Raw genomic sequence first — 18064 nt, forward strand, 5'->3', positions numbered from 1 at the left:
CTAGATATTGGATGACTAGATATTGGATGACTCTTGCTAGATATTGGATGACTCTTGCTAGATATTGGATGACTGTTGCTAGATATTGGATGACTCTTGCTAGATATTGGATGACTCTTGCTAGATATTGGATGACTGTTGCTAGATATTGGATGACTGTTGCTAGATATTGGATGACTGTTGCTAGATGTTGGATGACTGTTGCTAGATATTGGATGACTGTTGCTAGATATTGGATGACTCTTGCTAGATATTGGATGACTGTTGCTAGATATTGGATGACTGTTGCTAGATATAGGATGACTGTTGCTAGATGTTGGATGACTGTTGCTAGATATTGGATGACTCTTGCTAGATATTGGATGACTGTTGCTAGATATTGGATGACTCTTGCTAGATATTGGATGACTGTTGCTAGATATTGGATGACTGTTGCTAGATATTGGATGACTCTTGCTAGATATTGGATGACTGTTGCTAGATATTGGATGACTCTTGCTAGATATTGGATGACTGTTGCTAGATATTGGATGACTCTTGCTAGATATTGGATGACTGTTGCTAGATATAGGATGACTGTTGCTAGATATTGGATGACTGTTGCTAGATATTGGATGACTGTTGCTAGATGTTGGATGACTGTTGCTAGATGTTGGATGACTGTTGCTAGATATTGGATGACTGTTGCTAGATATAGGATGACTGTTGCTAGATATTGGATGACTGTTGCTAGATGTTGGATGACTGTTGCTAGATATTGGATGACTGTTGCTAGATATTGGATGACTGTTGCTAGATGTTGGATGACTGTTGCTAGATATAGGATGCTATATATTGGATGACTGTTGCTAGATGTTGGATGACTGTTGCTAGATATTGGATGACTGTTGCTAGATATTGGATGACTGTTGCTAGATATTGGATGACTCTTGCTAGATATTGGATGACTGTTGCTAGATGTTGGATGACTGTTGCTAAATATTGGATGACTGTTGCTAGATATAGGATGACTGTTGCTAGATATTGGATGACTGTTGCTAGATATTGGATGACTGTTGCTAGATGTTGGATGACTGTTGCTAGATGTTGGATGACTGTTGCTAGATATTGGATGACTGTTGCTAGATATTGGATGACTGTTGCTAGATATTGGATGACTGTTGCTAGATGTTGGATGACTGTTGCTAGATGTTGGATGACTGTTGCTAGATATTGGATGACTGTTGCTAGATATTGGATGACTGTTGCTAGATGTTGGATGACTGTTGCTAGATGTTGGATGACTGTTGCTAGATATTGGATGACTGTTGCTAGATGTTGGATGACTGTTGCTAGATATTGGATGACTGTTGCTAGATATTGGATGACTGTTGCTAGATGTTGGATGACTGTTGCTAGATATTGGATGACTGTTGCAAGATATTGGATGACTGTTGCTAGATGTTGGATGACTGTTTCCAAGTGTTGGATGACTGATGCCAGATGTTGGATTACAATTGCCAGATGTTGGATGACAGTTGCTAGATGCTGGATGACTGCTGCCAGAAGTTGGATGACTGTTGCCAAGTGTTGGATGACTGATGCCAGATGTTGGATTACAATTGCCAGATATTGGATGACTGTTTCCAGATATTGGATGACTGTTGCCAGATGTTGGATGACTATTGCCAGATATTGGATGACTGTTGCTAGATGTTGGATGACTGTTGCCAGATGTTGGATGACTGTTGCCAGATGGATTACAATTGCCAGATGTTGGATGACTGTTGCCAGATATTGGATGACTGTTGCCAGATATTGGATGACTGTTGCCAGATATTGGATGACTGTTGCCAGATGTTGGATGACTAACTCTATTACGTACATTTTCAAATCAACTTTGGTCCTCCTTCTCTTCCTCTTCCTCTCCCTCATCCTATTTCCTCTCCTCCGTCTCCTCTTCCATCTATTATATATTTTCTCGTTCTCTTCCTATTCCTTCTCATCCTCCTTTTTCTTATCCTTCTCCTCATTTGCATCTTCCACGTCCTTCTCTTCATTTTCTTTTCAGCCTTCTTCTCCGTCATTTTAACTTGTTCTCCCTAAGGTTCCCGTTCTTCCTCTACTCTTCCTGCAGTCTACCTCCTCCTACAGGAAAAGATGAGGTGTGAGAGAGAGGGAGAATGTGAGGGAGGGCAGGTGGGAGGAGAGTTAGTGCAGGTGGGAGGAGAGTTAGGGCAGGTGGGAGGAGAGTTAGGGCAGGTGGGAGGAGAGTTAGGGCAGGTGGGAGGAGAGTTAGGGCAGGTGGGAGGAGAGTTAGGGCAGGTGGGAGGAGAGGTTGGGCAGATGGGGGGAGAGGGAAGGCAGGTGGGAGGAGAGGGAGGGCAGGTGGGAGGAGAGTTAGGGCAGGAATGAGGAGAGTTAGGGCAGGTGGGAGGAGAGTTAGGGCAGGTGGGAGGAGAGGTTGGGCAGGTGAGGGAGAGGGAAGGCAGGTGGGAGGAGAGGGAGGGCAGGTGGGAGGAGAGTTAGGGCAGGTGGGAGGAGAGTTAGGGCAGGTGTGAGGAGAGTTAGGGCAGGTGGGAGGAGAGGTTGGGCAGGTGGGAGGAGAGAGAGGGCAGGTGCGAGGAGAGGTTGGGCAGGTGGAAGGACAGTTAGGGCAGGTGGGAGGAGAGTTAGGGCAGGTGGGAGGAGAGGGTGGGCAGGAGAGAGGAGAGGGAGGCAGGTGGGAGGAGAGGGAGGGCAGAGGAGAGTTAGTGCAGAGGAGTTAGGGCAGTGTGAGGAGAGTTAGGGCAGAGGAGAGGTTGGGCAGGTGGGAGGAGAGAGAGGGCAGGTGCGAGGAGAGGTTGGGCAGGTGGAAGGACAGTTAGGGCAGGTGGGAAGAGAGGCTGGGCAGGAGAGAGGAGAGGGAGGGCAGGTGGGAGGAGAGGGAGGGCAGGTGGAGGAAGAGGGAGGACAGGAGAGAGGAGAGGGAGGGCAGGTGGGAGGAGAGGGAAGGCAGGAGGGAGAAGAGGGAGGGCTGGTGGGAGGAGAGGGTGGGCAGAAGGCAGGAGTGGGAGGGCAGGTGGGAGGAGAGGGAGGGCAGGAGAGAGGAGAGGGAGGGAACGAGAAAGGAGAGGAAGGGCAGGAGAGAGGAGAGGGAGGGCAGGAGAGAGGAGAGGGAGGGCAAGAGAGAGGAGAGTAAAAGCAGGAGGAAGGAGAGGGAGGGCAGGAGAGAGGAGAGGGAGGGCAGGAGAGAGGAGAGGGAGGGCAGGAGAGAGGAGAGGGAGGGCAGGAGAGAGGAGAGGGAGGGAAGAGAGATAGGAGAGGGAAGGCAGGAGGAAGGAGAGGGAGGGCAAGAGAGAGAAGGAGGGCAGGAGAGAGGAGAGGGAGGGCAGGAGAGAGGAGAGGGAGGGCAAGAGAGAGGAGAGGGAGGGCAAGAGAGAGGAGAGGGAGGGCAAGAGAGAGGAGAGGGAGGGCAAGAGAGAGGAGAGGGAGGGCAGGTGGGGGGAGAGGGAGGGCAGGAGGGGGGGGGTTGAGGAAGCACAAGATGGTACACAGAACAAATAGAGGACGCTTAAAAAATAATGGAGTGGATTTATGAAGGTTAAGGCGTGACACTGTACCAGGTGATGGTGGAGCCGGAGCGAGAGAAGGAGGGAGTAGGAAGAGGAAGGATGTAGATGGAAGAGGATAGAGGTAGAGAAAAGAGGAATGGGGTTGAGGGAAGACGAAGAGGTTGAGGGAGGAGGAAGGAGGTTGAGGGAAGAGGAAGGATGTTGAGGGAGGAGGAAAGAGGTTGAGGGAAGAGGGAAGAGGTTGAGGGAAGAGGAAGGAGGTTGAGGGGAGGGGGAGGATGTTGAGGGAGGAGGAAGGATGTTGAGGGAGGAGGAAAGAGGTTGAGAGAAGAGGAAGGATGTTGAGGGAGGAGGAAGGAGGTTGAAGGAAGAGGAAGGAGGCTGAAGGAAGGGGATCGTGGTAGAGGGAAGAGAAAGGATGGGAGGGAGGGAGGGAGGGAGGGAGGGAGGGAGGGAGGGAGGCAGGGAGGGAGGGAGGAGTTATTCACCTTTTACCGATTTCAAGAAGTATTTCTTCCCTCACAGCTCGGCTTGTTCAAACAGCCTGTTGCTATTCACAGCCCATTGGTCCACACAACCATGAGAGTCTGGTTGATCTCTTACTTGGCAGAGAAAGTGATCCAGTTTCCTCGTAAAAAGAAACCTCTTCATCTTCTCCGGTAACTTTCCTAATATCTGCTGGTAGCAGGTTGATGAGTCTTGGTCCACGGATGTTGACGCAGTGTTCTCTTATTTGTGACCACGAAGCCTCTTTTTTCACTGGCTTTATTTTACACCTAATCCAATTTCTCTCGCTCCAGTATGTTGTTATGGTGGTATGGAAATTTCTGACTAAGCCCTCAAGTATCTTCCCTCTTTTCTCCATAGAGTACCTACCAAGCACTCTAAGACATTCCTATTAGATTAAACTCTTTGTTGACTCTAGACGAGCAGGAATTAGTGTATGTGGATAATTATGCGGTTGAATATTATTGGGTAATTAGGCTGTCAATCCACAAAAGGTCATCAAGGTTACATGTAACCTGGTCACTACCAACCCGGAGTACTTTATTCATTAATATGAGTATATATACACTCTAAGTGCATATATAGACTATGAGTGCATATATACACTGAAACTTCGTACTGAGGTATTTACTTCTGGGTGAAGAATAGCAATAGATGCCAGATGAGTTCCCTCCCCCTTCCCCCGTGTGCCTCCGCCCACCCCAGGGTTGAAGCCGGGGCCTTCGGTTGTCCTACCGCTAAGTTACGAGTCACTCAGCTGTACTCCTTTTCAGAGGGGTGTAAAGAAACGCACACCTCAGAGCGTTCAAGCACTTCCAGGTAAAGTGGGCAGCACGAGCTAAATTTCTCATGGGGGCGTCGAATCCCGAAGACTTAAACTATTGTACTTGTCGACGCTTCGTTTTCTTCTTAATTAATGCCTTCGCTCTGTATGAGCCTTACGGGTTTAGCTCTCACATTGCAAATTTTATTATTAATATTAATATTATTATTATTATTATTGTACTTGCCCGTACACTCATTGTAAAATCATCATTACAACACACTACAATACATACTACAACACGCTACCACACGCTACACCATACTACAACACACTACCACACGCTACACCATACTACAACACACTACCACACGCTACACCATACTACAACACACTACCACACGCTACACCATACTACAACACACTACCACACGCTACACCATACTACAACACACTACCACACGCTACACCATACTACAACACACTACCACACGCTACACCATACTACAACACACTACCACACGCTACACCATACTACAACACACTACCACACGCTACACCATACTACAACACACTACCACACGCTACACCATACTACAACACATTACCACACGCTACACCATACTACAACACACTACCACACGCTACACCATACTACAACACACTACCACACGCTACACCTACTACACACGCTACACCATACTACAACACGCTACCACACGCTACACCATACTACAACACACTACCACACGCTACACCATACTACAACACGCTACCACACGCTACACCATACTACAACACACTACCACACGCTACACCATACTACAACACACTACCACACGCTACACCATACTACAACACACTACCACACGCTACACCATACTACAACACACTACCACACGCTACACCATACTACAACACACTACCACACGCTACACCATACTACAACACGCTACCACACGCTACACCATACTACAACACACTACCACACGCTACACCATACTACAACACACTACCACACGCTACACCATACTACAACACGCTACCACACGCTACACCATACTACAACACACTACCACACGCTACACCATACTACAACACATTACCACACGCTACACCATACTACAACACACTACCACACGCTACACCATACTACAACACACTACCACACGCTACACCATACTACAACACACTACCACACGCTACACCATACTACAACACATTACCACACGCTACACCATACTACAACACACTACCACACGCTACAACATGCGACAACACACTACCACATGCTACAATATACTACAACACACTACCACACGCTACACCATACTACAACACACTACCACACGCTACACCATACTACAACACACTACCACACGCTACACCATACTACAACACACTACCACACGCTACACCATACTACAACACATTACCACACGCTACACCATACTACAACACACTACCACACGCTACAACATGCGACAACACACTACCACATGCTACAATATACTACAACACACTACCACACGCTACACCATACTACAACACACTACCACACGCTACACCATACTACAACACACTACCACACGCTACACCATACTACAACACACTACCACACGCTACACCATACTACAACACACTACCACACGCTACACCATACTACAACACACTACCACGCGCTACACCATACTACAACACATTACCACACGCTACACCATACTACAACACACTACCACACGCTACAACATGCGACAACACACTACCACATGCTACAATATACTACAACACACTACCACACGCTACACCATACTACAACACACTACCACACGCTACACCATACTACAACACACTACCACACGTACACCATACTACAACACATTACCACACGCAACACCATATTACAACACACTACCACACGCTACAACATGCGACAACACACTACCACATGCTACAATATACTACACGTTACCACACGCTACCACACGTTACAACATACTACAACACGCTACCACACGCTACAGCATACTACAACACACTATTACACCCTGCAACACTGAATAATATCACATTTCCTAAGTTTTCGAGACCTGATATACCGCAAGTTATCAGGAAGACGCGTGCATCCTCAACAGGGAGATGGTGATGTGCTGGTGATGTGCCAGTGATGTGCTGGTGATGCGCTGGTGATGTGCCGGTGATGTGTTGGTGATGTGCTGGTCATATGACGGTGATGTGCTGATGTGACAGTGATGTGTTGGTGAAATGACGGTGATGTGCTGGTGATGTGCCAGTGATGTGCTGGTGATGTACTGGTGATGTGCCGGTGATGTGCTGGTGATGTGCTGGTCATATGACGGTGATGCGCTGATGTGACAGTGATGTGTTGGTGAAATGACGGTGATGTGCTGGTGATGTGACGGTGATGTGCTGGTGATGTGACGTTGATGTGCTAGGTTATGTGACTGTGATGTGCTGGTAATATGACGGCGATGTGCTGGTCATGTGGCGGTGATGTGCTGGTCATGTGACGGTGATATGCTGGTCATGTGACGGTGATGTGCTGGTCATGTGACGGTAATGTGCCGGTCATGTGACGGTGATGTGAAGGTGATGTTGGAAGAATGGTGATGCGGTATCTTATTTACTTTCACAGCTGTAAGTACCAGAATAACTAAATCATCCAGAAACTCACAGTCATTCTCATTTAGTTTCTCCATGTGACTACATTTGAATTATAGTAGAAACTTGTGCCCATAACATATATATATATATATATATATATATATATATATATATATATATATATATATATATATATATATATATATATATATATATATATATATATATATATATATATATACACACACACACACACTTCAGCAATAGATTTTCCTCATAGGAATTTTTAGGCTATCGATGAACTACCGATGTTGTAAAATTCTTCATTTGGTTTTTATAAACGTCTCGGAGTCTCAAACTCCCTCATCAGTGCTCAAGTATAAACTAACAAATTCCCAAGCAGAATAACCGGCAAACACAACAACGTTAATGAGGCATTTAAATTAGAGTTGCAAATATTTATATAAAGCCGAAACTAAGTTACTCCACTCTAACTTAGCTGTTATGATGACTTAATTAGTTAATCTACTAACATAGCTTACAAACTCATGTATTTAATGAAGAGGTTCGACTGAGGTTCTCTCTCTCGCTAATGTTTGCGGGGGTTCAGAGACGATGATTTTGAGTGTGTATAGAGTTGAAGTCAGTGAAGTTTGCAGAGCTCAAAATGTTGAAGAAAGAACTGTCAAGTTTCCAGAGATCAGAGAGTGGAAGCGAGAACTGTGAAGTTCCAAGTGATCAGAGTGCTGAAACCAGAACTGGGAAGTTCCCAGAGATCAGAGTGCTGAAACCACAACTGTGGAGCTCCCAGAGATCAGAGCGCTGAAACCACAACTGTGGAGCTCCCAGAGATCAGAGCGCTGAAACCACAACTGTGGAGCTCCCAGAGATCAGAGCGCTGAAACCAGAACTGGGAAGTTCCCAGAGATCAGAGCGCTGAAACCAGAACTGGGAAGTTCCCAGAGATCAAGGTGCTGAAACCAGAACTGTGAAGTTCCCAGAGATTAGAGTGTTGAAACCAGAACTGTTAAGCTCCCAGAGATCACAGCGAGCTTAACTAAAACCAGTGATCACTGATCGCTGATAAGTAAGCTTATTCAATTATACTTGGTAAGCTTAGATTCTGTCCACACAGCAAAATATGCACCGATTTCGTAGCCTAACCCATTAAATTCAAATTGATTTATTAGCTACTAATATTAAATGAAATATGAAAGAAATCACAATAAAACACGTGATTGCAATTATGTAAAAATACCACAGTCAAAATAGGAAATAAAACCTGAGAAATAGGAAGAAGAGGTAAGAAACATCTAATATGTGTTTCTCTTGCCTCTTCTTCCTATTCCTCTGAAGATATATATGTAAGTACATAAAAATACTCATGCTATATTTCCATTTTTCTCGCTCTGGTATTTTTACACACAAAAAATGAAAAATAATAATCACTGTTATAAAGCTCCACTATATATTGTATTCTTTTAAAAGCAACTGTAAAACTACATAGAAAACTGAATAGCGAGCACTACGAAAAACTTTTCCATACGAGATACAATTCTGAATAAACTTTTTCAATCGCATTCACGATTCAATGCACTAAAGAGGAGCAATATAAGAGAGCAGACTGTATTACATAGTATACAACGATATAACGCAACATATAACAATATAACGCAATACACAACTATATAACGTGATATACAATAATATAACGCAACATACAATAATATAACACAATATAAAATAATATAACGCAATATACAATATTATAACGCAATATACAATAATATAACACAGTATACAATAATATAACGCAATATACAATAATATAACATAATATACAATAATATAACGCAATATACAATAATATAACGCAATGTACAATAATATAAAGCAATAATTATATAACGTAATAATATAACGCAATATGCAATAATATAACACAATATGCAATAATACAACGCAATATACAATATTACAACACAATATACAATAATATAACGCAATAATATAACAATATGCAATAATATAACACAATATACAATAATATAACGCAATAATATAACAATATGCAATAATATAACACAATATACAATAATATAACGCAATAATACACCACAATATGCAATAGTTTAACACAATATACAATAATATAACATAATATACAATAAAATAACATAATATACAATAATATAACTCAATAATATAACACAGTATACAATAATATAACACTATACAATAATATAACGCAATATACGATAATATAATACAAAATGCAATAATATAACACAATATACAATAATATAACGCAATAACATTGCATAGAGCTTGCAACACTGGCAACGAAACTCACTGAGTCTTCTAAGATATGGACCAACACACAGTGTAAATTTTCAAGCTATTTTTTGATACCTTCAGGACAATAAATGTACATTGAATTTCCACATTAAATTGATAGCATCGGAAAGCACGAGCTGGTTATGTGCGCTGGTATCGTGATAAACAATAAACTGCCGAGATATGAAATAGTTACCCGTGATGATGTGATGGTGAGGGAGATAGTGACGTGGATGTGATGATGTGTTGATGCGATAGTGGTGATGAGGGAGTGTATGGATATGATGATGATGATGGCGGTGGTGGTGGTAGGGGATATGGTGGTGGTGGTTGTTATGGTGGTGGGGGAGATGGTGGTGGTGATGACCGGAGATGAAGGGGGTAATGGTAGTGGTGGGAGTGCTGGAGGTGGTGGTGCCGTTGGTGGTAGTGATAGTGGGGATGGCGGTGGTGGTAGTAGTGGTAGTGGTGGTGGTAGTAGTGGTAGTGGTGGTTGTGGTGGTAGTAGTGGTAGTGGTGGTGGTGGTAGTAGTGGTGGTAGTAGTGGTGGTAGTAGTGGTGGTAATAGTGGTGGTAGTAGTGGTGGTAGTAGTGGTGGTGATGGTGAAGATTGAAGTGGTGATGGTGGTAATTGTAGTGGAGGGGACGATGGTGGTGATTTCAGTGGTGGTGATGGTGGTAACGGTGGTGGTGATAGTGATGGTGTTTGAAGCTTATGATGATGATATAGTTATTTTGATGATGATGTATAAATCTATGTTGTATGAGTCATACACAAATCTGCAATGCATAAATCTGCAATAATGTATAATTACATAATTCATTTTTTTTCTCTAGTATTCTTTCCTACAATTTTTGTAAACCTCTGTAAACCTTATCATTCACATCTTCTTTCTGTAAACCAACTCTTAGTATACCTTTGTATACCTTTGTATACAGTTGCAAATATTGTTTTAATGCTCCTGATACCTATGTATTCCTTCGTTCACATTCCTATGGCAATTTTCGCTTTGTAAACCACTGTTTACAACCATTATTTACAAACCATTGTTTACAAAGTTGTGTCTTTGTAAATCTCGGCATTGTTTCCCAATTCCCCTAATTCCTAATTTTCATTAGAATTATCCGACAGAACATAATGTTTAATTAATAAATAATGTTTTGATTAGCAAATTAAGATTTAATTGACAAATAAGGTTTTAATTAACAATTATAATTTTGATTATCAAATAAAGTTTTAATTAATAAATAAGGTTTTAATTAACAAATAAATTTTTAATCAACAAATAAGGTTTTATTTGACAAAAAATCTATTAAACCAGAACACATATATAATTAACAGTTCTCAAACAACGACATTATTCAGAGATTTACAATGTTCCAACTTTTACCTTGATTTACATTCCGGTGATTTACAATGCTCCAACATTTACAATGATTTTTCAATGTTTCAACTTTTACAATGATTTACAATGCTTCACACATTTACGATGATTTACAGTGCTTCACACATTTACAATGATTTACAATGCTTCACACATTTACAATGATTTACAATGCTTCACACATTTACAATGATTTACAATGCTTCACACATTTACAATGATTTACAATGCTTCACACATTTACAATGATTTACAATGCTTCACACATTTACAATGATTTACAATGCTTCACACATTTACAATGATTTACAATGCTTCACACATTTACAATGATTTACAATGCTTCACACATTTACAATGATTTACAATGCTTCACACATTTACAATGATTTACAATGCTTCACACATTTACAGTGACTTCCAAAGCAACAACATTTACAGTGACTTCCAAAGCAACAACATTTGCAGTGCCTGATAATTTTCAGCAGCATAGAATTCACTGCGTAATTTACAATGAATTAAGTTATAATTTACTCGAAGCTGCAATTAATGTTTTATTAATTATAACTGAGAAAAATTTATTCTCTCTCTTTTTTTGAATAGAAATCTCATGCATTTCAAAGTAGTGCTAATCAACATTTTTTATGAGTGTTTATGTGTTCGGTTTTTTTCTCGGTCTTTTTTTTTTTGACACTTTGCCTTTTATGAGGCATTATTTAATGTGTGTGTGTGTGTGTGTGTGTGTGTGTGTGTGTGTGTGTGTGTGTGTGTGTGTGTGTGTGTGTGTGTGTGTACTCACCTATTTGTGGTTGCAGGGGTCGGGTCATAGCTCCTAGCCCCGCCTCTTCACTGGTCGCTATTAGGTCCTCTCTCCCTGCTCCATGAGCTTAATTAAACTTCTTAACTAAGTATGGTTACTGCCTCCACTACATCACTTGCCAGAATATTCCATTTCCTGACAACTCTGTGACTAAAGAAATACTTCCTAATATCTCTTTGACTCATCTGAGTCTTCAACTTCCAATTGTGACCCGTTGTTCCTGTGTCTCATCTCTGGAATATCCTGTCTCTGTGCACCTTGTCGATTCCTCTCAGTATTTTATATGTCGTTATCATGTCTGCCCTATCTCTCCTGTCCTCCAGAGTCGTCAGGTAGATTTCCCTTAACCTCTCTTCACAGGATATGCAGCTTAGCCCCGGGACAAGTCTCGTTGCAAACATTTATATTTTTTCTAATACCTTGACGTGCTTGACTAGGTGTGGGTTCCAAACTGGTGCTACACAGTCCAGTACCGACCTGACGTACGCGGTGTACAGAGTTATGAATGATTCCTTACTGAAGTATCAGAACTCTGTTCTCAGGTTTGCCAGGCTCCCATATGCTGCAGCAGTTATCTGGTTGATGCGCGCCTCAGATGTGCTCGATATTATACTCGCCCCAAGATCCTTTTCCTTGAGTGACGTTTGCAGTCTTTAGCCACCTAGCTTATACTCTGTCTGAGATCTTCTTTGCCCTTCACGATATTCATGACTTTGGATTTGGCGGAGTTAAATTCGAGGAGCCAGTTGCTGGACCAGGCTTGCAGCCTATCCAGGTCTCTTTGTAATCCTGCCTGTTCCTTATCCGATTTATTTTTTCTCATTAACTTCACATCATCTGCAAACAGGCACTCTTCTGAGTCTGTCCCTTTCATCATGTCATTCACATGTACCAAAAATAGCACTGGTCCTAGGACTGACCCCTCTGGAACCCCGCGGATCCCAGGCACCCACTCTGACACCTCGTCACGTACCATGACTCGTTGTTGCCTCCCTGTCAAGTATTCTCTGATCCATTGGAGTGCTCTTCCTGTTATGTATGCCTGATGCTCTAGCTTTTGCACTAATCTCTTGTGAAGAACTGTGTCGAAGTCCTTCTTACAGTCCAAGAAAATGCAATCTACCCACCTCTCTCTCTCTCATGTCTTACTTCCGTTACCTTGTCATGAAACTCCAGTAGGTTTGTATTACGCCCCCCAAATGGAGCTCAATGTTTATTGTGTAGATACTTACCTTTTCATATAATTTTGCATTGCCGATATTTTCATTAATAGCTATAATGAAAATATCTTGTTTTATATTATTATTTGATTTATTATATTAACTATGTATGTAGGTAGGATATATCAATAACACTTCTCATTGTGCTCGAAGTTGAAGAGTTGCGATTGGGTGTCCGCTGTCGCAAACTATCATGCTAACTACCTCTCACTTTTTGGTATCAGACTGTACCTTGCACTTCGCTGGAAAAGCATGGTCAAGTCACGTGATCTCACCTGAGGAGAGGCCTATTGTCAAGAAATCGTTCTCTCTCCTCAGCTGGTCATCGCTCGACCAGCACCTCGCTCTCTATCTCTCCAGTGATCTCTCGTCTCTGGCTGTTTGTTGAGCTCCTCACATACTTCTTGGTCGTTTCTTTTGAGTTCCCAACTTTCCTTCTTCAGCTTGATTACCTGGTCCTTGACTGTCTTCTTCCTGATATGGCTATACAACAGCTTCGGGTCAGACTTGACTTTCGATGCTATGTCGTTTTCGTACTGTCGCTGGGCCTCTTTCCTTATCTGGTGCATACTCGTTTCTGGCTCTTCGACTAATCTCTTTGTTTTCCTGGTTCCTTAGCCTTCTGTTCTTTTTCCATTCTCTAGCACACTTGGTTTTTCCTCCCTACGCCTTTAGGTAAACCAAGGGCTCGTTCTGGTCTTCCCATTATTTCTGTTGCCCTTGTTGTCACATAGTCCATCATTTCGTAAACTGATTTTCGTGCCAATTCCCTTTCCCACTGACCCTCCTGCAGGAAGTTCTTCATGTCTGTGTAGCCCCCTGTTTTGTAGTTTGGGTTTTCCCATCCTACTGCTACCCTCTCCAACTGCAACTCTACTATGTATTCAAAGCTCAGAACCAACTGAGCACTAGCTCTCACCTCTCTCTCTCTCTCTGGTAGTATCGCTAACATGTTGATGCATGATATGTTTTCCAGTACCATATGCATCAGCTTGGCTCTCCACTTTTCGGGACCCCCATGTGGCTCCAGGTTTTCCCAGTCAATCTCCTTGTGACTGAAATCGCCCATAACCGGTAACTTTTTGCTCTATCCATGTGAGCTCATCTGGCCACCTTAGCTAGTGTGTCCACCATTGCTCTGTTGCTCTCTTCATATTCTTCTCTTGGCCTCCTGCAGTTCTGTGGGGGCTGTACATCACTGCAATGATTATCTTATGTCCCACAGATTGAATTGTACTTACTTCTCAGTCCCATTTGCACGTTTAGTCCATTTCTTCTATTTCCTCGAATCTCCATTGGTTTTTAATGAGCAGTGCAATTCCTCCCCCTCTGCTCCCTCTATTTTTCCTCAGGATTTGATATCCAGGTGGAAAGATTGCGTCTGTTATCCCAGTGACTTTTGTTTCTGTGAGTGCTATGATGTCTGGGAATGTCCCCTTGATCCTTTCATGCAACTCCTCACATTTATTTGTTATTCCATACGCATTCGTATACCAAACCTTCAACTGTGTGTGTGTGTGTGTGTGTGTGCGCGCGTGTGTGTGTATGTGTGTGTGTGTGTGTATGTGTGTGTGTGTGCATGCGTATGTGCGTGTGTGTGTGTGTGTGTGTGTGTGTGTGTGAGTGTGTGTGTGTGTGTGTGTGTGTGTGTGTGTGTGTGTGTGTGTGTGTGTGTGTGTGTGTGTGTGTGTGTGTGTGTGTGTGTGCGTGTGTGTGTGAGTGAGTGTGTCCATGTACAGAGAAGGGTACGTACCACAATGCAGAAAAGGGTACTTACCACAGTGCAGGAAAGGGTACTTACCGCCGTGCAGAGAAGAATATATAACAGTGCAGGGAAGGTTACTTACCATCATGCAGGGAAGGGTATTACCACTGTGTATGGAAAGGTACTTACCACCGTAGAAGGAAGAGTATTTACCACTGTGCAGGGAAGGGTATTTACCACCGTGCAGGGAAGGGTACTTACCACTGTGCATGGAAGGGCACTTACCACGGTGCAGGGAAGGGTATTTACCATCGTGCAGGGAAAGGTACTTACAACCGTGCAGGGAAGGGTATTTACCGCCATGTAGGGAAAGGTACTTACCACCGTGCAGGGAAGGGTACTTACCATCGTGCAGGGAAGGGTACTTACCATCGTGCAAGGAAGGGTACTTACCATCGTGCAGGGAAGAGTACTTACCACCGTACAGGGAAGTGTACTTACCACCGTGCAGAGAAGGGTAAATGTTGAAGGTGTTGTCGTGCAGCCAGGAAGTAACAGTCACGTGCTCCCTCACGTAAGAAGGTACGGCGCACCTCAGCACGGCAGTGTTGCCAGACATCACCAGTTGGTCATACACCTGCACCTCGTACTCCCCCACAACAACTGTCAACACGTGCAAAAAAAAACACCTGTTAACTGCAATTCACATCAGCACCTTACCAGATACAGTAGACCGTCATTAACACGGTAGTTACGTTCCTGAAAACACCGAGTTAGGTAAACCCATGTTAAATGAACTAAAGAACTTATGGGAAAAATAGGGTTACGTTCCTCTAAGCCCCTAAAAAGCCAAACAACTTTTTTTAGGCCTCCACATCTTACAAAAATAAAAATGAAAATGTAATTGCATTTCATTGTTATAATGTATTATGTTGTTTTTACTGCTTAAGACTACAAATGTAACAAAAATAATAGTGCTGGTGTTTGTGGATGATTGTGAAGAGAGTGCAGAGTTATGTTGTGGTCCTACTGGGCTGAGGTGGATGGTAGAGGTTCTGGTACTGAAGTTGATGGTTGTACTGGAGTGTCTAACTTTAAGTCATTCAATCAAATGATTCAATAAGTCAGTCAAGTGATTCAGTAAGTCAGTCAAATGATTCAGTAAGTCAGTCAAGTGATTCAGTAAGTCAGTCAAGTGATTCAGTAAGTCTCAAGTCATTCAGTAAGTCAGTCAAGTGATTCAGTAAGTCAGTCAAGTGATTCAGTAAGTCAAGCAAGTGATTCAGTAAGTCAGTCAAGTCGTTCAGTAAGTCAGTCAAGTCGTTCAGTAAGTCAGTCAAGTGATTCAGTAAGTCAGTCAAGTGATTCAGTAAGTCAGTCATTCAGTTAGTAAGTCAGTCATTCAGTCAGTAAGTCATTCAATCAGTAAGTCATTCAGTAAGTCATTCAATCAGTAAGTCAGTCATTCAGTAAGTCATTCAGTCAGTAAGTCAGTCATTCAGTAAGTCAGTCAGTCACACAAGCTTATGTTTACCTCTTTTTTATATGTACAAAGTAACACTTCATTATGGCCACAGGATGTCTTGTCTAATATCTTTGTTTCCTTCGTTAATTCTAAGACTTAAATGCTTACACCTTTTCTTGCCACTTTGAGAAACACTGATATGCTTACTGGGTGTCATGATTGCTTGGCAGATACAAGATATAACAATTAAAAGATCAAAACACAATTCACAATCACAAGCTTGTAGCAGAGAAGTTGGACTGGACAAGTATGAAGTAAGAATGTTGGTATGGTGGGGTGGTGTCGGGGAAGGGGGGGGGGGACGGTGGGAGGTCTCCCCAGCTGAACCACAACAAGGCGGCCGCTTGAGGAAAGGGGAAGTTTTTCTTTCCCTTCCAGTTACATAAAATTGTGCCGCAATTCTTCAATCGTGCTATACTCAAATCGTGCCAAATGACGGTCTACTGTATATATATATATATATATATATATATATATATATATATATATATATATATATATATATATATATATATATATATGTGTGTGTGTGTGTGTGTGTGTGTGTGTGTGTGTGTGTGTGTGTGTGTGTGTGTGTGTGTGTGTGTGTGTGTGTGTGTGTGTGTGTGTGTGTGTGTAATATGATGGGGTCCACCTCTGGTGTAAATTGTGGGACCCATAGCCTCGGAGAAGTGGATAAAGAGGCTTCAAGGAAGAATATTTGGATTTCTTCCTGAAGCCGTTTGAATATTCCACTTCCCCTACCCCACCATCTTTTCACATTTTTTTCTTTACCAATAGGAATATTTTATTACATAATATGGTACAAAAGACTTAAGAGATACATTGTTGATATAAAGGTGGCATATACGGTACATGTTGTTACGTGTGTATCACCGATTATAAGGCAAAAATCTCATCCAGCTCCTCAGAGTTGGGGCGTGTTCCCAAAATACAGCAGGCATTACCCCTTTGAACAGCCGCACTGAGCCGCTGGAACAGAAAACTAGCTGCCCTGGGATCCCTAGTTACCCTGATGAGTCTTTTTCCCAGCTCCTTAAGAAATTTAGATGCATTCTTTCCCCATGAGCCAAGGGTCTCTGAGCCTATGGGAACAAACATATAATGATGGGCAAGTTCTCCATATTTTCTAGACTTTTGGGACTCCCTGAAGCTGGCAGCTGCTCCTCCTTCCTCCCTGGTGTATTGGAGATAGGTATCAGCCAAGGTAGATGCACATGTATAGTCCCACACCACCTGCTTCCCATCTGTCCAGGCTTGAAGGGTGATACCATCTGAACGCTTCTGGCTGCCATCAGATCTGCATAGCTGGGGTGGCTCCCTTACTGCTGGGCATCCGGCTGTTGTGAGGCTCCTCTTGATAATGTTATTAACCTCCTCATGTCTTGCAATCTTTCCCTCCGATTTACGGCACACAAGACCGTGGTACCCGAATCGGTCTGCTGCTTCACTGCCACAAATACACCTGTGTTCGGCGAGAATAGGGGCGGCAAGTCGAAGGGCAACACCGATGCGGATGGTCTGTGGGTCGAGGCGTGTGCCAAGGCTGGAGTTGGGAACAGCCAACAGAAAATCCCCTGCATGAGGGGCTCTCACTGCCAGGAGGCGGGCTCTAACCTTCCCTGACACACTCTGAAGCATTGT

At 42.9% G+C, this 18064-nt stretch overlaps 1 protein-coding gene across 1 annotated transcript in view; it reads right to left on the reverse strand.

The window, feature by feature from the left end:
* The window catches only part of LOC128684068 (cell adhesion molecule Dscam2), a 569487-nt gene extending 553934 nt beyond the window's left edge, over window positions 1-15553 (reverse strand). Inside the window, exon 1 of the mRNA XM_070091026.1 lies at window positions 15397-15553. Coding sequence (XP_069947127.1) covers window positions 15397-15514 — 118 coding nt within the window. The 5' untranslated portion in view covers window positions 15515-15553. The remainder of the gene's footprint in view (window positions 1-15396) is intronic.
* Window positions 15554-18064: the final 2511 nt, after the last annotated feature.

This window comes from Cherax quadricarinatus, chromosome 3 (genome assembly GCF_038502225.1).
Source record: "Cherax quadricarinatus isolate ZL_2023a chromosome 3, ASM3850222v1, whole genome shotgun sequence".
Taxonomy (NCBI): domain Eukaryota; kingdom Metazoa; phylum Arthropoda; class Malacostraca; order Decapoda; family Parastacidae; genus Cherax; species Cherax quadricarinatus.